The 22,140-nt window shown below is 46.9% G+C and overlaps 1 protein-coding gene across 5 annotated transcripts in view; it reads left to right on the forward strand.

Moving 5' to 3' along the window:
* ube2f (ubiquitin-conjugating enzyme E2F (putative)) overlaps positions 1 to 22,140 on the forward strand; it is a 176,666-nt gene that overhangs the window by 61,292 nt on the left and 93,234 nt on the right. For all 5 annotated transcript variants that reach the window (XM_067987985.1, XM_067987981.1, XM_067987983.1 and 2 more), the window contains one exon: positions 1,138 to 1,167. In XM_067987985.1, coding sequence (XP_067844086.1) covers positions 1,138 to 1,167 — 30 coding nt within the window. The remainder of the gene's footprint in view (positions 1 to 1,137; positions 1,168 to 22,140) is intronic.

A 22,140-nucleotide genomic window follows, 5' to 3' on the forward strand; every position in this document is an offset into this window, starting at 1 on the left:
TTTCCCCTAGCTGAGAATTCAAGAACTAGAGGCCATAGACTTAAGCTGATTGGTGGAAGGATTAGAGGGGACATGAGGAAAACCTTTTTTACCCAGAGGGTGGTGGGTGTATGGAATTCGCTGCCCGAATTGGTGGTAGAGGCAGGGACCCACAACTCTTTTAAAAAGTACCTGGACCTGCACCTAAAGTGCTGTAAGCTGCAGGGCTACAGACCGGGTGCTGGAAGGTGGGATTAGAATGGGCACCTGGTTGTTTTTCGAGCCTGTGCGGACACGATGGGCCGAATGGCCCCCTTCTGTGCTGTATCTTTTCTATGGTTCTAAGATGCTCCTTAAAACCTACCTCTTTGACCAAGCTTTTAGTCACCTGTCCTTACATGGCTCGGTGACAAATTTTGTTTGATGATTGCACCTGTGAAGTGCCTTGGGACGTTTTACTATGTTAAAGGCGCTATATAAATGCAAGTTGTTGTGCTGCTGCCAGTTTTGTTTTTCGTCTGAGCCTCAGACTGTTCCTTTCACTGTAGTTGGGAATGGGGCCAGGCGAGGCAGGATATCAGAGAGACTAAGAGGTTAAAATAGAAAATTCTCAGAAAGTGCAAGTGCAGCCATAAAAAGGACAGCAACCTTTTAGGTTTTAGAGTACAAGTGAAAAAAATCATGAAAAAAGTTAAAATCGTCACTAAGGAGAGAGGTTAGGAGAAATTTCTTCAGAGGGCTGTTGGTGCATAAAATGCTTTGCCACAAGGAATGATTGAGGTAGAGACCATTGCATCTTTTAGGGGAAAACTGGATAAATATTTGAAATGTGGACGATACAGGGCTAGAGAGGGGTGGCGCAGTGGGATTAGCTTTGGATTGCTGTACCATGGAGCCTGAAAGGCCTCTTTCTGCGCTGTGAACCTCTGGTTCTACGGTGGATCTCTGGTCAGTGGCTGTTCCCTGGCCTGGGCAAGGAGTGGGGACAGAGGAGAGAGGTTGGTACCTGGCCGGTGCCCACGGAACTGGGAGAGTGGGTGAAGAATAGAAATTGGGCAAAGAATTAAACTGAGGAGCCCAAATCTGGAGAGAGATTTTTAGTTATGCTGCTATCTCATTTTAACTGGATATTAATCCTGTGTCTCTCTCTTTCACCAGAGGTTGCAGAACTTGAAGCAAATCTACCCAGTAAGTAAAAAAAAATTATTTATCCCTTATAACCTTTGTTTTAAAGTGATATTAAAAATCCTTTCATAGTGCTAAATAAACAAGACTTTATTTGACAGAGCGGATATTGTGGAGAGTGCTTTGAGAACTACTGGTTACAAAGCTTTGGTTTAGGAAATGCTTTATGGGTTTGTTTATTTGGGCTTTTTTGCCGGTAGGTGAGTTTGGGGGCGAGGTTTTGGGCGGATGAGTTCGGGGCTGGATTTGTGGATGGTGCGTTTAGTGCTGGGTTTTTGGATGGTGAGTTTTGGCGGTGAGTTTGGGGGCTAGTTTTGTGGGGAATACCGTTGGGCTGAGTTTGCAAGGGAGCGAGGCTGGGGACCGGGGTTGCGGGGGAGCGAGGCTGGGGACCGGGGTTGCGGGGGAGCGAGGTTGGGGACCGGGGTTGCGGGGGAGCGAGGTTGGGGACCGGGGTTGCGGGGGAGCGAGGTTGGGGACCGGGGTAGCGAGGTTGGGGACCGGGGTAGCGAGGTTGGGGACCGGGGGAGCGAGGTTGGGGAGCGGGGTTGGGGAGCGGGGGAGCGAGGTTGGGGAGCGAGGTTGGGGAGCGGGGTTGGGGAGCGGGGGAGCGAGGTTGGGGAGCGAGGTTGGGGAGCGGGGGGAGCGAGGTTGGGGAGCGGGGGAGCGAGGTTGGGGAGCGGGGTAGCGAGGTTGGGGACCGGGGGAGCGAGGTTGGGGAGCGAGGTTGGGGAGCGGGGTTGGGGAGCGGGGTTGGGGAGCGGGGGAGCGAGGTTGGGGAGCGGGGGGAGCGAGGTTGGGGAGCGGGGGAGCGAGGTTGGGGAGCGGGGGAGCGAGGTTGGGGAGCGGGGGAGCGAGGTTGGGGAGCGGGGGAGCGAGGTTGGGGAGCGGGGGAGCGAGGTTGGGGAGCGGGGGAGCGAGGTTGGGGAGCGGGGGAGCGAGGTTGGGGAGCGGGGGAGCGAGGTTGGGGAGCGGGGGGAGCGAGGTTGGGGAGCGGGGGAGCGAGGTTGGGGAGCGGGGGAGCGAGGTTGGGGAGCGGGGGAGCGAGGTTGGGGAGCGGGGGGAGCGAGGTTGGGGAGCGGGGGAGCGAGGTTGGGGAGCGGGGGGAGCGAGGTTGGGGAGCGGGGGAGCGAGGTTGGGGAGCGGGGGAGCGAGGTTGGGGAGCGGGGGAGCGAGGTTGGGGAGCGGGGGAGCGAGGTTGGGGAGCGGGGGAGCGAGGTTGGGGAGCGGGGGGAGCGAGGTTGGGGAGCGGGGGAGCGAGGTTGGGGAGCGGGGGAGCGAGGTTGGGGAGCGGGGGGAGCGAGGTTGGGGAGCGGGGGAGCGAGGTTGGGGACCGGGGGAGCGAGGTTGGGGAGCGGGGGAGCGAGGTTGGGGAGCGGGGGAGCGAGGTTGGGGAGCGGGGGAGCGAGGTTGGGGAGCGGGGGAGCGAGGTTGGGGAGCGGGGGAGCGAGGTTGGGGAGCGGGGGAGCGAGGTTGGGGACCGGGGGAGCGAGGTTGGGGACCGGGGGAGCGAGGTTGGGGACCGGGGGAGCGAGGTTGGGGACCGGGGGAGCGAGGTTGGGGACCGGGGGAGCGAGGTTGGGGACCGGGGGAGCGAGGTTGGGGAGCGGGGGAGCGAGGTTGGGGAGCGGGGGAGCGAGGTTGGGGAGCGGGGGAGCGAGGTTGGGGAGCGGGGGAGCGAGGTTGGGGAGCGGGGGAGCGAGGTTGGGGAGCGGGGGAGCGAGGTTGGGGAGCGGGGGAGCGAGGTTGGGGAGCGGGGGAGCGAGGTTGGGGAGCGGGGGAGCGAGGTTGGGGAGCGGGGGAGCGAGGTTGGGGAGCGGGGGAGCGAGGTTGGGGAGCGGGGGAGCGAGGTTGGGGAGCGGGGGAGCGAGGTTGGGGAGCGGGGGAGCGAGGTTGGGGAGCGGGGGAGCGAGGTTGGGGAGCGGGGGAGCGAGGTTGGGGAGCGGGGGAGCGAGGTTGGGGAGCGGGGGAGCGAGGTTGGGGAGCGGGGGAGCGAGGTTGGGGAGCGGGGGGAGCGAGGTTGGGGAGCGGGGGGAGCGAGGTTGGGGAGCGGGGGAGCGAGGTTGGGGACCGGGGGAGCGAGGTTGGGGAGCGGGGGAGCGAGGTTGGGGAGCGGGGGAGCGAGGTTGGGGAGCGGGGGAGCGAGGTTGGGGAGCCGGGGAGCGAGGTTGGGGAGCCGGGGAGCGAGGTTGGGGAGCGGGGGAGCGAGGTTGGGGAGCGGGGGAGCGAGGTTGGGGAGCGGGGGAGCGAGGTTGGGGAGCGGGGGAGCGAGGTTGGGGAGCGGGGGAGCGAGGTTGGGGAGCGGGGGAGCGAGGTTGGGGAGCGGGGGAGCGAGGTTGGGGAGCGGGGGAGCGAGGTTGGGGAGCGGGGGAGCGAGGTTGGGGAGCGGGGGGAGCGAGGTTGGGGAGCGGGGGAGCGAGGTTGGGGAGCGGGGGAGCGAGGTTGGGGAGCGGGGGAGCGAGGTTGGGGAGCGGGGGAGCGGGGTTGGGGAGCGGGGGAGCGGGGTTGGGGAGCGGGGGAGCGGGGTTGGGGAGCGGGGGAGCGGGGTTGGGGAGCGGGGGAGCGGGGTTGGGGAGCGGGGGAGCGGGGTTGGGGAGCGGGGGAGCGGGGTTGGGGAGCGGGGGAGCGGGGTTGGGGAGCGGGGTTGGGGAGCGGGGTTGGGGACCGGGGGAGCGGGGTTGGGGAGCGGGGTTGGGGACCGGGGGAGCGGGGTTGGGGAGCGGGGTTGGGGACCGGGGGAGCGGGGTTGGGGACCGGGGGAGCGGGGTTGGGGACCGGGGTTGCGGGGGAACAAGGTTGGGGACTGGACTTTATGGAGATGATTGGTAGTTGACAAAAGATGCTGGGATTTATCTTTGCTCTCCAGGATGATCCTGGTGTAGTGAGTAATTTTGGCAGAGGAGAGGAATAATGCTTGATGTGATCTAGCCAGATCTGGTAATGAATGGCTAAACCAATTTTGCACCAGATATAGTCAAGCCTGCGTCCCTCGGTCTTGAGGGAGCGAAGATGGGGACCATACTAGCAGAAATGCCAGTCAGTCTAACCTCGGTTGTGGGCAAATTATTGGAATCAATTCTGAATGACAGTATAAACGGTCATTTAGAAAGGCACAGATTAATCAAGGACAGTCAACATGGATCTGTTAAGGGTAGGTTGTGTCTGACTAACTTGATGGAATTTTTTGAGGAGGTAACAAGGAGGGTCGATGAGGGTAGTGCGTCTGATGTCATCTTCATGGATTTTAGCAAGGCTTTTAACAAGGTCCCACATGCGGGCTGGTCAAAAAAGTAAAAGCCCATGGGATCCAAGAGAAAGTGGCAAATTGGATCCAAAATTGGCTGAATGGCTGGAAGCAAAGTGTAATGGTTGACAGATATTTTTGTGACTGGTAGGCTGTTTCCAGTGAGGTTCCGCAGGGCTCAGTACTAGGTTCCTTGCTTTTTGTGATATATATTAATAGTTTAGACTTAAATATAGGGGACATGATTAAGAAGTTTGCAGATGATACAAAAATTGGCCATGTGGTTGATAGTGAGGAGGAAAGCTGTAGAGGTCAGGTGGGCAGAAAAGTGGCAAATGGAATTCAGTCCAGAGAAGTGTGAGGTAATGCGTTTGGTGAGGTCAAACAAGGCAGGGGAATACACGATAAATGGAAGGATACCGAGAGGTGTCGAGGAAAAGAGGGACCTTGGAGTGCCTGTCCACAGGTGGTTAAGAAGGCAAACGGGATACTTTTCTTTATTAGCCAAGGCACAGAATATAAGAGCAGGAAGGTTATGCTGGAACTGTTTAAAACATTGGTTAGGCCACAGCTTGAGTGAATGAATGGGCCAAAGGCTGAACAGTTGGCAGCTTGAAAGTGCAACTATAAGTGATTTGGAGGGAGAGTTTTTCTGGGGTGGATGCATAAAGAATTGGCTTTGTAAAGGGGATGTGGGTAGTGAGGGATACAAGGAAATGGTTGTATATGGGCTCATCTGTGATCGAGAACATGGCAGTGGAGAGGACACGTGAGGTGGCAATGATTGTGAATATGGCCAGTAGATATGATTAAGCATAATATATTTCTCCTGCTTGGGAAAATGCCTATCTGCTTCAAGAACAAGAACCTGCAGAAGTCTGTTTGGGCATGATGCTTATATTTTTATTCTGTAAATGATGTGCCTGCATTTTTGAGGTGACATGTTTTGCTCCCCGCTGGTTCGTTCATTCTGCATGACCCTTAACCATGGGATTAAGCGGTGTTTGTGCCACGTGTTCTGCAGATTTGCTAAGAGATAATCTGGATTCGATCAAATGGAAATGGCCCATGCAATGTGCGTGTGTTTGATCAAACAGGGACCCAAAGTTACTGAGATTACTCCTGGGTCACAAAATGACTCCAGATCCCATGGAATTCCTGTGGTAATACAGTGAAAGTCTCACTAATTTCCACATGAGCTCCTTTCCTATGCTGCAAGCATATGATTACAATTTAAAAATAATTTGTTGCTCTCTTGGTCAGTGTCTTGCGTCAGTTGAACAGATGGAAACTATTAGTTGCTTTCACATTCTAACCTTTTACAAACATACTTCTTATAGTCCTTGTGAAGTCGTGCTGTTCATCCATGTTCACCGTACAGAATTATCCACAGTGGCACTGGGAAAATACCTCATCATTTAAATCCCCTTATTGCACCAAAATACAATTTTTAATTCCAAATTTCAATCCTTATTGTCCTTCTACTGGCGATGCTGACTCGTGCTAGGGTACAATTCAATGGCGGCACCTCTCTCCTGAAGGTGTTCACTCATTCTGGGTACAGTTCAATGGCAGCGCGTTTCTCCTGTAGGTGCTGACTCGTGCTAGGGTACAGTTCCATGGCTGCCCTTCTCTGAAGGTGCTGACCTATGCCAGGATGCAGTTCCATGACTACCCTCCAATACATCACCTGAGTTTCCAATCTTCATCTAGAGGCCTGGACAGTAACTGTCGACAGGATACTCCGCTGCAGAGGGAGCAACAGCTGTGTTCAATCCTGATGTTATTGATTTCAACATATGCACGCCCCTGCTGGGTCACTGGATAGCAATCAGGAACGGGAACACTAGCAGTGATGTTTTCTCTCCTTATCCCAGAGTACATTGAGGCCACTTGTAGCTCTACAGCTGTCTTGGCTGAGATCAGCTAATTTCGCACAGCCAGAGATTAACCTGAGACTTTGCTGGTCAGTGTAGAATCATAGGTTACAGCACGGAAGGAGGCCATTCGGCCCATCGAGTCCGCACTGGCTCTATCCAAGAGCAATCCAGCTAGCCCCACTCCCCCACCCTATCCCCGTAGCCCTGCAAATTTTTTCCTTTCGAGTACTTATCCAGTTCCCGTTTGAAGGCCATGATTGAATCTGCCTTCACCACCCACTTTGATAGTGTATTTCAGATCCTAACGACTTGCTGTGTTTAAAAAAAAAATTTCCTCATGTCACCTTTGGTTCTTTTGTCAATCACCTTAAATCTATGCCTCTGGTTCTTGACCCTTCTGCCAATGGGAACAGTTTCTCTCTATCTACTCTGCCTAGACCCTTCATAATTTTGAATACCTCTATCAAATCTCCTTGCAACCTTCTATGTTCCCAGGAGAACAACCCCAGCTTCTCCAGTCTATCCACGTAACTAAAGTCCCTCATCCCTGGAATCATTCTAGTAAATCTCTTCTGCACCCTCTCTAAGGCCTTCACATCCTTCCTAAAGTGTGGTGCCCAGAACTGGACACAATACTCCAGTTGTGGCCGAACCAGTGCCTTATAAAGCTTCATCATGACTTCCTTGCTTTTGTATTCTTTGCCTCTATTTATAAAGCCCAGGATCCCATATGCTTTTTTAACTGCTTTTTCAACCTGCCCTGCCACCTTCAACGATTTGTGTATATATACCCCAGATTTCTCTGTTCCTTTACCCCTTTAGAATTGTGCCCTTTAGTTTATATTGCCTCTCCTCATTTTTCCTACCGAAATGCATCACCTCGCATTTTTCTGCATTAAATTTCATCTGCCACGTGTCCACCCATGCCACCTGTCTGCCTACATCATCTTGAAGTATTTCACTATCCTCCTCATTGTTTACTACCCTTCCAAATTTTGTGTCATCTACAAATTTTGAAAGTGTGCCCTGTACACCCAAGTCCAAGTCATTACATATCAAGAAAAGCAGTGGTCCCAGCACCGATCCCTGGGGAACACCACTGTACACCTCCCTCCAGTCCGAAAAACAACCGTTCACTGCTACTCTCTGTTTCCTGTCACTTAGCCAATTCTGTATCTATGTTGCTACTGCCCCCTTTATTTCATGGGCTGCAATCTTGATGACAAGCCTACCATGCGGCACTTTATCAAATGCCTTTTGAAAGTCCATATACACCACAACAACTGCATTGCCCTCATCTACCCTCTCTGTTACCTCATCAAAAAACTCAATCAAGTTATTTAAACACAATTTGCCTTTAACAAATCCGTGCTGGCTTTCCCTAATCAACCCACACTCGTCCAAGTGACTGTTAATTCTGTCCCGGATTATCGTTTCTAAAAGTTTCCCCACCACCGAGGTTAAACTGACTGGCCTATAGTTGCTGGGTTTATCCTTACACCCTTTTTTGAACAAGGGTGTAACATTTGCAATTCTCCAGTCCTCTGGCACCACCCCAGTATCTAAGGATGTTTGGAAGATTATGGCTAGTACCTCCATAATTTCCACCCTTACTTCCCTCAGCAACCTAGGATGCATCCCATCCGGACCAGGTGACTTATCTACTTTAAGTACAGCTAGCCTTTCAAGTACCTCTTCTTTATCAATTTTTAGCCCATTGGTTCCTTCACATGTGTTGTATGCATTCAGTTCAGAGCAATCATCCCAGGTTAAGTAGCTGCATAATGCCAGGACATGACATCACAACCATTGTAGGCTGCATGCTGGTACATTGCATGCACATGGATGTAATCCATAATCCTTGGGACCTTGAGGATCCTGCCGATCTGTAAAATTCCACAGCCCCCTTGTGTTGCTGCTGGTTGTCCATGGAGAAGATAGAATTATTTGTTTGGTAAAGCTTTCTCAACCTAATGTGGCTGATGTTGCCAGCATTTGGAATGGTCCAATGCCCCTCGCAGCCACTGGCAGTATCAGGTCTTTGACTGCAGCTCACTTTGTAGCATGTGACTCAACTCCATTGCAGCCTTATTTGTGAATCGAAGGCACTGCCCCTCTGACACAGAGGTATGTGCATCTCACTCTGTAAATGTGGGCACAAGGGTACTGGCAGAGAGTGCCCCTGGTGAATGGGCAGAGCACCTCTGGTACAGCCTGACCTGGTGAATGGACAGAGGGCATGAATGGGAGCTTAATATTCTGGGCTATAAGGTCTTTAGAATGGATAGGGAAAGGAGGAAGAGTAGCAACATTGCAAAAAGACAATATTGCAGCTGCTGAAAGAAAGGATATCAGTAAGGGTGAGTAGGCAATAGAAACATTTTGGTTAGAATTAAGAAACAGCAAAGGATGCAAGACTGGTGGAAGTTGTCCACAGACCTCCTGACAACAGTGACGCAGTAGCGGGATGCACAAATACAGAGATCAGAGACGCACGTAGCAAAGGCAAAGCGGTTATAAGGGAAATGTTAACTCTCACATAGACTGGAAGATGCAAAACAACTCAAGTCGTAAAGGCAATGGATTTATAGAGTGTATCCAGGACAGTTTTCTGAAGCAATATGTTTTAGAACCTGACAAGGGAGCAGGCCATACTAAATTTAGTAATGGTAATGAGCCAGAAATAATAAATTAATCTGACAGTAAAGGAGCATCTTGCAGTGACCATAACGTGACATTAAGTTCGAGAAGGAGAAAGATCCCACACGTAGGAACAGAAGTGGGCCATTTAGCCCCTCGAGCCTGTCCCGCCCTTCAATGAGATCATGGCTGATCTGTGACCTAACTCCATACTTAGCCTTAGCTCCATATCCCTTAGTACCTTTGGTTAACAAAAATCTATCAATCTCAGATTTAAAATTAACAATTGAGCTAGTATCAACTGCTGTTTGCGGAAGATAGTTCCAAACTTCTAGCATCCTTTGCATGAAGAAGTGTTTCCTAACTTCATTCCTGAAAGTCCTGGCTCTAATTTTTAGGCTATGTCCCCTAGGCCGAGACACCCCAACCAGCAGAAATAGTTTCTTTCTATCTACCTTATCAGTTCCCCTTAATATCTTGAAAACTTTGATCAAATCCCCCCCTAATCTTCTAAATTCCAGGCTCTACAACCCTCGCTTTGTAATTTAACCCTTGGAGTCCAGGTATCATTCTAGTAAATCTACACTCCACTCCCTCCAAGGCCGATATATCCTTCCTAAGGTGTAGTCCCCAGAACTGAATACAGTTATGGTCACACTAGGGCTTTGTATAGCTGCAGCATAACTTCTACCCCCATGTATTCTGGTTCTCTAGATATAAAGGCCAGCATTCCATTAGTCTTTTTGATTATTTTCTGTTCCTGTCCATGACATTTTAATGATCTGTGTACATGGATCCCATAGTCTCTTTGGACCTCCACTGTTTCAAGCTTTTCACCATTTAGAAAGTACTCTGATCTATCCTTTTTAGGTCCAAAGTGGATGACCTCACACTTGCCTACATTGAAATCCATTTGCAACAGTTTTGCCCATTCACTGAATCAATTACTATCTCTCTGTAATTTTATGCTTCCATCTACACTACTTACATGCTGCCTATTTTTGTCTCATTGGCAAACTTGGGTATGTGGCTCTCTATCCCATCATCTAAGTTGTTAATAAATACAGTGAATATTTGAGGCCCCAACATAGATCCCTGTGGGAGACCATGAGTCACATCCTGCCAATTTGAGTATCTGCCCATTATCCCTACTCTCTGCCTCCTGCGCTCAGCCAATTTCCTAAGCAGTTCAAGAATTTGCCCTCAATTCCGTGAGCTTCAACTTTAGTTAAAAGTCTCTTATGAGGGACTTTATCGAATGCCTTCTGGAAGTCCTTATAAACAACATCCATAGACATTCCCCTGCATGACCTACCCTTTACAAATCCATGCTGGCTCTCTCTGATCAGCTGGAAATTTTCAAGCTGCTCAGTCACTCTATCCTTAATTATAGACTCTTGTAATTTCTCTAGTAAGGAGTACTGGGTATAATTCTGAGCACTGGTACGGCCACACCTGGAGTACTGGGTACAATTCCCGACATTGGTGTAGCCACACCTGGAGTACTGGGTACATCCAAACCCTTTGATTAGACTCCAGCCTGTAACTCACTCCCAAGTACGTTATTCTATAAACCACCCGAGTCCCATGATTGGATTCCAGCCTGTAAGTCATTCACAACATTTCCTCTTAGCAGGTTCTGTTTGCTGGAGGTTGGTATCAAGGTGGAAAGTGATGGACACCAGTGTTGGACAATACAATCATGATTTGAAGAACAATGAGATTTTATTTTATACAGTGCCTCAGGTTAATATCACACTCTTATCGATCTCAGCCAATGTCCAAAGTACCAGGAAGGATCCCTTTCTGATGCTGCATTTCCAGATCAGCCAACAGTGCTGCGTTATCATCAGTGAAACGCTTGATAAAGTGCCACATAATAGACTTGTTAGCAAAATTGAAGTCCATGGGATTAAAGGGGCAGTGACAGCATTGGTCTGAAATTGGCTAAGAGACAGAAAGCAGAGAGTAGTTGTAAACGGTTGTTTTTCAGACTGGAGTGAAGTGTGTAGTGGTGAACCCCAGGGGTCGGTGTTGGGACCACTGCTCTTCTAGATATAGATTAATGACCTGGACTCGGGTACACAGGGCATAATTTCAAAGTCTGCAGATGACACAAAACTCGGAAATGTAATAAACAGTGAGGACAGTAGTAACAGACTTCAGAAGGACATAGGCAGACTGGTGAAACGGACAGACACATGGCAGATGAAATTTAACGCAGAGAAGAATGAAGCGATTCATTTTGATAGGGAGAATGAGGAGAGACAACATAAACTAAACAATACAATTTTAAAGGGGTGCAGGAACAGGGAGACCTGGGGGTATACGTACACTAGTCTTTGAAGGTGGCAGGACAAGATGAGAAGGTTGTTAAAAAGACATACGGAATCCTTGGCTTTATAAATAGAGGCATAGAGTACTAAAATAAGGAAGTTATGCTAAACCTTTATAAAACACTGATTAGGCCCAGCTGGAGTATTGTATCCAATTCTGGGCATCACACCTGAGGAAGGATGTCAAGGCCTTAGAGAGGGTGCAGAGGAGATTTACTAGAATGGTACCAGGGATGAAAGCATTCCGTTACTTGGAGAGATTAGAGAATCTGGGGTTGTTCCCCTCAGAGCAGAGAGGGTTAAGGGGAGATTTAATGGAGGTCTTCAAAATCATGAAGGATTTTGATGGAGTAAATAAAGAGAAACGATTTCTGTGACGATTACCAGGGGACACGGATTTAAGGTAATTGCCAAAAGAACCAGAGGCGACATGAGGAAAACATTTTATGCCACGAGTTGTTATGATCTGGAATGTGCTGCCTGAAAGGGTGGTGGAAGCAGATTCAGCAGTAACTTTCAAAAGGGAATTGGATATATACTTGAAGTGGAAACATTTACAGAGCTATGGGGAAAGAGCAGGGGAGTGGGACTAATTTGATTGCTCTTTCAAAGAGCCGCCATAGGCACGACGGATCGAATGGCCTCCTTCTATGCTGTAAAATTCTAAGATTCTGTGATTCTAAGTCTGTGCTTCTTGGACTTGCGGGAGCGAAGATGGGGGCCATTCCAACAGGAACAACCAGAGTGGGAGAGAGTAAAGGTTTTACTGGGGGCACAGGCATCAAAGGCAGAGGCGAGGGAGTGACTGAACAGGCCGATAGTATTGTGGCAAATGGAAGGCCAACTGCCAGATAGTTGGGAGATTTGAAGGACCGTTCTAAGTAACTTGGAGAGTTGTGTCCAGTAATTAGCATTCATGATTTTATTGGTACAAAAACATTGCCCACCCAAAGAATTAGGTGGGAGACTGTGAGGTAGGAGTGACCACATTACAGTGTGTGCTGAGCAAGAAACTGCATTGAATTTAAAAATAATGCACTTAGATTATTTTCATAATTAGCCACCGTGAGTGGAATGTGAGACCAGGTGATGGGTTGTTTCCGTCAGTCATTGAGACTGGAACAAGTAGTGCAGAAATTCAAGATATTCATAAAAAGAATTAAGAGAGGCTAGAATAAAATATCTTCACTCAGAGGGAGGTTAGAATGTGGAAACCAGAGCACATGAATTCTTTTTTTAAAAAAGTTATAGTTGGTGGAAAAAGGGAAATAATAAAGGCAACCGGGAGCAGGCAGGAGATTGGGAGGAGACCAGGTAGCTGATGTGGAGATAGATACCAGTACAGACTTATTGAGCCTAATGCCTAATGACCTGTTTCTGTCCTGTAACAAACTGTGAATCAATGGCCTGTTTCTGTGTTGTAACAGATTGTGATTCGATGGCTTGTTTCTGCACTATAACAGACTGTGATTCGATAGACTGTTTTGGAATTTTAACTGTCTGTAATTCGATGGCCTGTTTCTGTGCTGTAACAGTCTGTGATTCCAAGGCCCATTTTGGAATTGTAACAGCCTTTAATATGATGGCTTGTTTCTGTACTGTAACAGTCTGTGATTAGATGGTTTGTTTCTGTACTGTAACAGTCTGTAATTCGATGGCCTGTTTCTGTACTGTAACAGACTGTGATTCGCTAGCCTGTTTCTGTACTGTAACAGACTGTGATTCGCTAGCCTGTTTCTGTACTGTAACAGACAGTGACTCGGTGGGCATTTTCTGTACTCTCTGATTAAATGACCTGTTTCTCTGTTATAGATTTGGGTGTCCTTGTTCACGAAGCACAGAAAGTTAACATGCAGGTACAGCAAGCAATTAGGAAGGCAAATGGTATGTTGATCTTTATGGCAAGGGGATTGGAGTACAAGAGTGAGGGAGTCTTGCTGCAGTTGTGCATGGCTTTGGTGAGACCACACCTGGAGTACTGCGTACAGTTTTGGTCACCTTACCTAAGGAAGGATATGCTCGCTTTGGAGACAGTGCACTGAAGGTTCAGTAGATTCATTCCTGGGATGAGAGGGTTGTCCCATGAGTTGAACCTTTATAAAACACTGGTTCGGCCACAACTGGAGTATTGTGTCCAATTCTGGGCACCACGCTTTAGGAAGAACGTGAAGGCCTTAGTGAGGGTGCAGAAAAGATTTACTAGAATGGTTCCAGGGATGAGGGACTTCAGTTACTCGGATAGACTGGAGAAGCTGGGGTTGTTCTCCTTAGAGCAAAGAAGGTTGCGAGGAGATTTGATAGAAGTGTACAAAATCATGAAGGCTATAGATAAAGTAAATTAAAGAGAAACTGTTCCTATTGGCGGAAGGGTCGAGAACCAAAGGATGCAGATATAAGGTGATTGGCAAAAGAACTAAAGGCGACATGAGGAAAAACTTCTTTACATAGCGAATAGAATGCATTTCCTGAAAGGGTGGCGGATGTAGACTCAATCGTGGCTTGGAATTGGATAAATATTTGAAGGGAAAAAATTTGCAGGGCTGCAGGGGAATGGGACTAACTGGTTTGATCTTACAAAGAGCCAGCACAGGCTTGATGGGACGAATGGCCTTCTTCTGTGCTGTAACGATTCTATGATTCCAGTAGAGATTGAGTAGAATGGGCCTATATTCTCTTGTGTTTAGAAGGATGAGAGGTGATCTCATTGAAATGTAAAAAATTCTTAGAGGGCCTGACAGGATAGATGTGGAGAGGCTATTTCCCTGGCTGGAGAGTCTAGAACTAGGGGACAAAGTCTCAGGATAAGGGGTGGGTGATTTAGGGCCAAGACGAGGTGGAACTTCTTCTCTGAGGGTAATAAATCTTTCGAATTCTCTACCCCAGAGGGCTGTGGATGCTGAGTTGTTGAGTATATTCAAGATTGAGATCGATAGATTTTTGGACTCTAGGGGAATCAAGGGATATGGGGATTGGGCGGGAAAGTGGAGTTGAAGTCGAAGATCAGCCATGATCTTATTGAATGGCGGAGCAGGCTCGAGGGGCCGTACGGCCTACTCCTGCTCCTATTTCTCATTGTCCATTGCACCCGTGATGCCGTTTGAATATGTAACTCAATGTTAGGACATAATAACAAATTAGCTATTTTTTCCTGTTGCTGTTTTGGCCTCTTTTTGCATACGGCTAAAAATCAGTTTAATTTAGTGAAAGCGCCCAGCTTGTATTGGCGCTCAACGATCCCAGCTCAGTCATGTCTGCATCAGGTACCCAAGGAGAGGACCAAGCCTTTCAATTCAAATACAAGCATCTCATATTTGTGTTTGGCTGTTCTATTTTAGTTTTGAGATATATATTTAAATTGCCTGCAGTTCAGTCATTTTCAAAAAAAAAGTATTTCTTAGGTGTCTTGTTCAAATTGAGAGTCTGTTGGAAGCCGTTGGAGAAATGGGCCAGAGAGACTCCTGTGGATAGTAGCAACAGCATAATATCCTGGAACCACACATCCACTCCAGTTTACAATGAAGTTTAGTACATTATTTTGAGGATGGCTGTTAAAAGTCTTTACTGGAATCCCAGACTATGTAATTCTTCCGTTCCCTTTTCTGTTTACTGGTTAATAAATCTATTTGGCAATTTACAGCCTCAGCCTCAGTCTAGTGAAGTCTACCACTCTCCGAAGTTGAAGACAATCATGTGACTGTGCATGATACACCAGGAGCCACAATACAATCACAAGGGTTTCTTGTTTGACCTCTGGCCTCTGATCTAGATATTGAGCAGGGAAAGGCACACACTGGATGTTGGGGAGTGATTGTTTCTCTGTGGATGGGGTCTAAGCCTGGGTAAAGTACCTCGAATAAAAACGCAAAAATGGAACGCAAGTGCTTTCCTGAGAACAATGAATCTCATAACGGGACAAAGCCAAATGAAACAGAGGGTCCGTTACCTAACGGAAGAGAGCAGCTTCCCTTCTGTCACTGGCAGGTCACCAAGTTCCAGATCTCAGTTTGACTGTTGACGGCACATGGCAAGCTGAGTCTCCTGGGTTTTTACCTTGGGTTACTGACGGAGATCTGGGGAAGATCGCTTGCCTGTAGTCTGTTGGGGAATGGTATGCGATGCTGAATGGGAGTGAGTAGGGGGGGCGAAGAGGGATTGGGACAGAACCTTAAAAAAAAGAGGGGAAAAATGATAGAGCTTGTTGTCAACCAGCTCCCAACCATTGACAGCTACAAGTGCGCTGTTAGCACTTTTCAGCATCCACATTCCAGCTAGACTGACCTACAGGGCCTGAGTTAATAATACTGCAAAGAATCCTTGGAATCAAGGCTAGGAATAGCTCCAGCATGAAGGTTAACTTTGAATAGCGGTGCTGCAGTGATTGAACAGAGCCAGAGATCAGGCTGTTCTTTCAGTACTCTACGTACTGCTTTTAGTGAGAGTATGTAATGCCCGCATGTATTTGCTAGCCCATTGGATACAGTGCCAAGTGTGTACGAAGCTGTCAAACACTGGGGAAACGCTGGCAATGGTATTTATGATCAGTGAGAGCGAGACAGAATCCAAACTAATTTTAAAAAAATGTAGCTATTTATTTTTAACATTGACTAGCAGAACAGATGGATTCTTAGCAACAGGGAAAAGCCATCTGGTGAAACAACTCTGTCTATTTCACATGGATCAGCCCACCTCTCAACCAATCTCTTCTCGCTCCCATGATCCCATTTACACTGTTGGCTTCAATGTCCTTCTCCAGCAACTTAATCCACAGCTTGATTCGTCCTTGGTGGAATTTCTGACATGCTTTCCTTCTCACTTCCACATTGCTGTACGTGAAAATAGACCGTGCTTTAAACCACATTGAGTTACACTTGGTGACGCGGTGTATAATGTGCACAGGCGGTGTGTAATGCGTAATGCTCATGGAAAATGGCTGTCCCTTTGTTTTTAATTTCAATGAGATGACAGCAGACCTGTCTCCCTCGACCTTATCCCAGTCGCTCTCTGCCCAGGCCGCTCTCCACCCAGGCCCCAATGGAAACTGGCTGATTGAGCTGTTAAAATCGAGCAGATTGCCTGCTTGGAGCTTGACCCCTTCAGGCCATTTCAGATCTTAACCTGGAGACGGATGAAGAGAGAAATGTAAGATTAATGTTTCAGGTCGATGACTGGAGCTCTGTCAAAAGCTGATGGACCTGAAACGTTATCCCTACACTTCTTTCGCCACATCAGCTGCCCGACCTGCTGAATGCTTCCAGCATTTTCTGTTTTTATTTCAGATTTCCAGCATCTGAAGTATTTTGCTTATCTTTTTCAGTCATTGAAGGATTTTAAGTTGTATTTTCAAATTCCTCCTCTGCCTTGTCCCACCCTAGTTTGGGAACCTTCTCCAGCCACAAGCCCAGATTTCACCCTCCATTCCCATCTCTGCTCCAACACCACAGGCCAATTCAGCAGCCATTACATTCCACGCCTTTGGAGCGCTCTCCCCAATCACTGCACCTTGCACCTCTCGCTGCCTGTTTAAAAATCTGCTGCTTCAGTTGTACCCTCAATCCCTTCCAATCTTCCCTAAAGCCTTGGGCGACTTCTGTTTATAGCAGGAGGTCTATCTAAATGAAAGTTGTTTTATGTCTGATAAATAATTTGTAGTTGGTCTTGAATGCATTCGGCTGCTGTAGATGGGATTTGTTAGGGAATTGATGGAGAGATATCTTGAAACATGCTGTTAAGTGACTTGGCAGATGTAGTACACTTGTGACCACCCATCCAGCTAAATAAAAATTTTGTAAAAATACTTTCTCAAGGGAAATTTCCTTTATCATTTGAGCCAGAATTTTTTCTGGGGTGCATTTCAAAGTGCTGGAGATTTCTGCTTTGTTGATGCTTGTATCTGAGGTGGTGCTGTATTAGTGGAGTCGCCCAGTGTACAGCTCACCTCTTCACCACAAATAACAACCTCCAGCATGTGTTTGAGGCTCATGCTATAAACCAACAGGCAAATTTATTGTTTGTTAAATAGGTACAGGAACAGTCCTCAGTACATGCAATATATTTACAGTGGTTTACCGAGTACGGCGCCTCATGGTTATGGGTCTGGGCTCTCAACCCGAGGTCGTGAGTTTGAATCCCACATGGGAAGTTATGAAACTGAATTCAATAAATCTGGTAATTCACGGGTTGGCAGCAGAAACAATGACCGATACTGAAACAGGCCATTCAGCTGATGAAGTTTGTTCTTGTTTTTTGCTCAACAGGAATGACCCAGCCTAATCCCACTCTCCTGCTTGCTTCCTTTTCATATTTCTCATTTTTAAGCCGCTCTCTCATTCCCTTTTAAAAGAATTTTTGGGCTCTGCTTTATCAAGGGTTTGTGTCGGAGAATTCCACATTCATAACCTGTGCTTGAGAACATATTTTTTTAACCTCCCCTTGAGTTCTTTTTGTGATTATATTAAATTCTGGGTCCTCTCGGCCGTGACTTTAAATTGGAAAGAGTCAGCGAGAGGGGTAGGGAACTCTTTCTAAGTGAGTGACAATCAGTCAGCAGTACTGACTTGTAAAGTAAGGTAGGCCCACATCAAGGGCAAGGTGTGTGTAATTTATTATTTTTGATGTTATTAGCAGCGACAGGAAATGGGTAAAACTCGCTGTCAAAATGGTATTCTGTTCAGTCATATATTTCATGTAAAATAAACCAGTTTGTTGGTTTACAATTAGCTTTATCTCAGTAGAGTGCTCATCAGTCTGCCTTCTGAAGGATTAGTGAAAGGCACTTGCAAGATCGCAGTATCCAGCACACTCAACAAGGGGGCTTATTATGGCCAGATATCATAACCAGATATTGGGCAATAAAGGTAAACTTCTAATCATGTGGGACAAGGGTTCGCTTTGGGAGTTACCAGTGACACTGAGATTAAGAAAGTATCTAGTGCAGCTGTGAAATTTCCAACGATAACTCTTAGTAATCTGGAAGACCTCTTTGTAGGAAGGATATAGAAGCAATAGATTCACTCGGAAGCTATCAAAGATGAGGGGCTACAGTCATCAAGAGACTTGAGAAATTTGGGCTTTTACCACCAAAGCTGAGAAGATTAAAGGTTGACTTGATGGAGGTCTTCCAGATATTAAGAGTTATTGTTTACAACTGCACATGTGCTGGCTGTCCAGTGGTACCTGTTCAGTGCTGTGTTACAGCTGCACAGGTGCTGGCTGCCCTGTTTACGTTAATCACGTCGCTATTAATGTAGAGCCTAAATGGCGGATATTCAATTGTAAGGGTAAAACAGCCAAGTCTGTTTATCCACACATTCATATTTCCAATGGGATCTCTGGCTAGCAACTAAGACTGTGAACGTGGCGATGTTCGTTTTCCATCTCTTTGTCTCCGTGTTCTGTTGCTGCGCGGTAATATGTTTGCCTGACCTTTGTGCTCTTCTCATTTAAGTCGTGCAGTTTCTCCTGGAGCTGTTCTCAGTAGTGGGCCTGCAGTAAACATTCCTTGTAACATATTGCCACATCTATTACCTCTTCATTACACTTGGGAGTTGTCTTCTGGGATCAAAAAGGCCCCTCCATTTCTTCATCATGAACTTTACATGCACATGAAGGGAATGATGGGTTAAATCAGTTTTTCAAACACATTCTGATCAGCCTCTTGGCAAAAACAATGGGCACCCCCCCCCCCCCCAACCTTGCAGTGGAATACCCAGACTTTCAATCAGTTATACCACTTATGGCCTTTAGATGCTGGGAAAATGCTGAATTATCATTATTGCATCAGGTATTATTGGTTACTTTTTCATTCCCACCAAAGAAATCTCCTGCAACAAAATTTATAGTATCACAGTAAGGTACAGCACAGAGAAAGGCCATTCAGCCCATTGTACCTGTGCCAGCTCTTTGAAAGAGCTATCCCATTAGTTCCACTCCCCTGCTTTTTCCCCATAGCCCTGTAAATTTTTACCCTTTAAGTATTAATCCAATTCCCTTTTGAAAGTTACTATTGAATCTGTTTCCACCACCCTTTCAGGCAGTGCATTCCAGATCATCATAACTTGCTGTGTAAAAAAAATGTTTCCTCGTGTCGCCTCTGATTCTTTTGTCAATCATAAGAAATAGGAGCAGGAGTAGGCCATACAGCCCCTTGAGCCTGCTCCACCATTCAATAAGATCATAGCTGATCTTCGACTTCAACTCCACTTTCCCTCCCAATCCACAAATCATCTTTAATCATCTTAAATCTGTGTCCTCTGGTTACCAACCCTTCTGCCACTGGGAACAGTTTTTCCTTATTTGCTCTATCAAACCCGTTCATGATTTTGAACACCTCTATCAAATCTCCTCTTAACCTTCTCTGCTTTAAGGAGAACAACCCCAGCTTCTCCAGTCTCTCCACATAACTGAAGTCCCTCATCCCTCGTACCATTCTAGTAAATCTTTTCTGCACTCTCTGGAAGGCCTTGACATGCTTCCTAAATTGTGGTGCCCAGAATTGAACACAATACTCCAGCTGAGGCCTAACCAGTGTTTTATAAATATTTAGTATGACTTCCTTGCCTCTATAAAGCCCAGGATCCCATATGCTTTTTTTAAGAGCCTTCTCAACATGTCCTGTCACCTTCAAAGATTTGTCCACATACATCCCAGGCTCTCTTCCTGCACCCCCTTTAAAATTGCATCATTCAGTTTATGTTGCCTCTCCCCATTCTTCCTATCAAAATATATCACTTCACACTTCTCTGCATTAAATGACATCTGCCATGTGTCTGCCCATTTTACCAGTCTGTCTGTGTCCTCCTAAGTCTGTTACTATCTCCATGTTATTTACTACATTTCCAAGTTTCATGTCATCTGCAAACTTTGAAATTACACCCTCTATACACAAGTCCAGGTTATTAATATATATCAAAAAGAGCAGTGGCCCTAATACCAACCCCTGGGGGACACTACTGTATGCTTCCCTCCAGTCTGAAAAACAACTGTTCACCACTACTCTCTGCATTCTATCCCTCAGTCAATTTTTTATCCATGCTGCCACTGTCCCTTTAATCCCATAGGCTTTAATTTTGCTAACCAGTCTGATATGGGGTACTTCATCAAATGCCTTTTGAAAGTCCATATACATAACATCAACTGCACTACCCTCATCAACCCTCTCCCTTACTTCATTAAAGAACTCAATCAAGTTAGTCAAACACGATTTTCCTTTAACAAATCCGTGCTGACTTTCATTTATTAACCCATTATTTTCCAAGTGCCAATTAATTTTTTCCTGGATTATTGTCTCTAAATGTTTCCCCACCACCGACGATAGGCTGACTGGCCTGTAATTGTCGGGTTTATCGCTCTCCCCTTTTTTGAACAGGGGTGTAACATTTGCAATCCTCCAGTACTCTGGCACCACTCCCATATCTAAGGACGATTGGAAGATTGTGGCCAGAGCCTCCGCAATTTCTACCCTTACTTCCCTCAGTAAACTGGGAAACATCCCATCTGGACCGGGTGACTTTTCTACTTTGAGTACTGCCAACCTTTTAAGTACCTCCTCTTTATCTATTTTTATCCCATCCAATATCGCTACTACCTCCTCCTTTACTGCTACATTGAAGACTGATGCGAAGTATTCAGTTATTACCTCAGCCAAACCTCCTGCCTCCATAAGAAGATCTCCTTTTTTGTCCCTAATCGTCCCCAGCCTTCCTTTGACTACCCTTTTACAATTTATATTTTTACAAAAGACTTTTGGGTTCCCTTTTATGTTAGCTGCTAATCTATTCTCATATACTCTCTTTGCCCCTCTTATTTCCTTTTTTTTAGATCTCCTCTGTACTTTCTGTATCCAACTTGGTTCCCTATTGTATTATGAGCCTTACATAAGCCTCCTTTTTCTGTTTCATTTTAATCTCTATATCTTTAGTCATCTAGGGAGCTCCAGCTTTGGATGTCCTTCCTTTCCCCCTCGTGGGAATGTGTCTACTCTGTACCCGAACCACATCCTCCTTAAAAGCCTTCCATCATTCAATTACTGTTTTTTCCCTATCTGATTCCAATCCACCTGGGCAAGATCCCTTTTTAACTCACTGAAATTATCCCTCCTCCAGTTAAGTATTTTTACGCTTAATTGTCCCTCGTCATTTTTCATAACTATTCTAAACCTGATGATACTGTCATCACTGTTCCCCAAATGCTCCACTTGCCTCACTTCATTCCTCAGAACTAGATCCAGCACTGCTTCCTTCCTCATTGGGCTGGAAACACACGGATCAAGAAAGTTCTCTTGTTCGCATTTCAGGAATTCCTCCCCCCTTTGCCCTTTACACTGTTAATATCCCAGTCTATATTAGGATAATTGAAGTTCCTGCATTATCTCTACTCTGTAGTTCTTGCATCTTTCTGTAATTTGCCTGCAAATTTGCTCCTCTATTTCCTTTCCACTGTTTGTTGGCCTATATATACACCCAGTAGCGTAATAGCTCCTCTATTCCTTAATTCTAACCAAATAGATTCTGTCTTTGATCCCTCAACTACATCATCCCTTTCCAGTGCCATAATAGTTTGTTTGATCAATGGTGCCACACCCCATCCTTTCTTTCCTTCCCTATCCTTCCTGAATACCTTATAGCCAGGAATATTAAGTACCCAATCCTCCCCTTCTTTGAACTAGGTCTCTGTTATTTTTTTTATTCATTCATGGGATGTGGGCGTCGCTGGCAAGGCCAGCATTTGCTGCCCATCCCTGATTGCCCTTAAGAAGGTGGTGGTGAGCCGCCTCCTTGAACCACTGCAGTCCGTGTGGTGAAGATTCTCCCACAGTGCTGTTAGGTAGGGAGTTCCAGGATTTTGACCCAGCGACGATGAAGGAACGATGATATATTTC

The sequence above is a fragment of the Heptranchias perlo genome, chromosome 7 (genome assembly GCF_035084215.1).
Source record: "Heptranchias perlo isolate sHepPer1 chromosome 7, sHepPer1.hap1, whole genome shotgun sequence".
NCBI lineage: Eukaryota > Metazoa > Chordata > Chondrichthyes > Hexanchiformes > Hexanchidae > Heptranchias > Heptranchias perlo.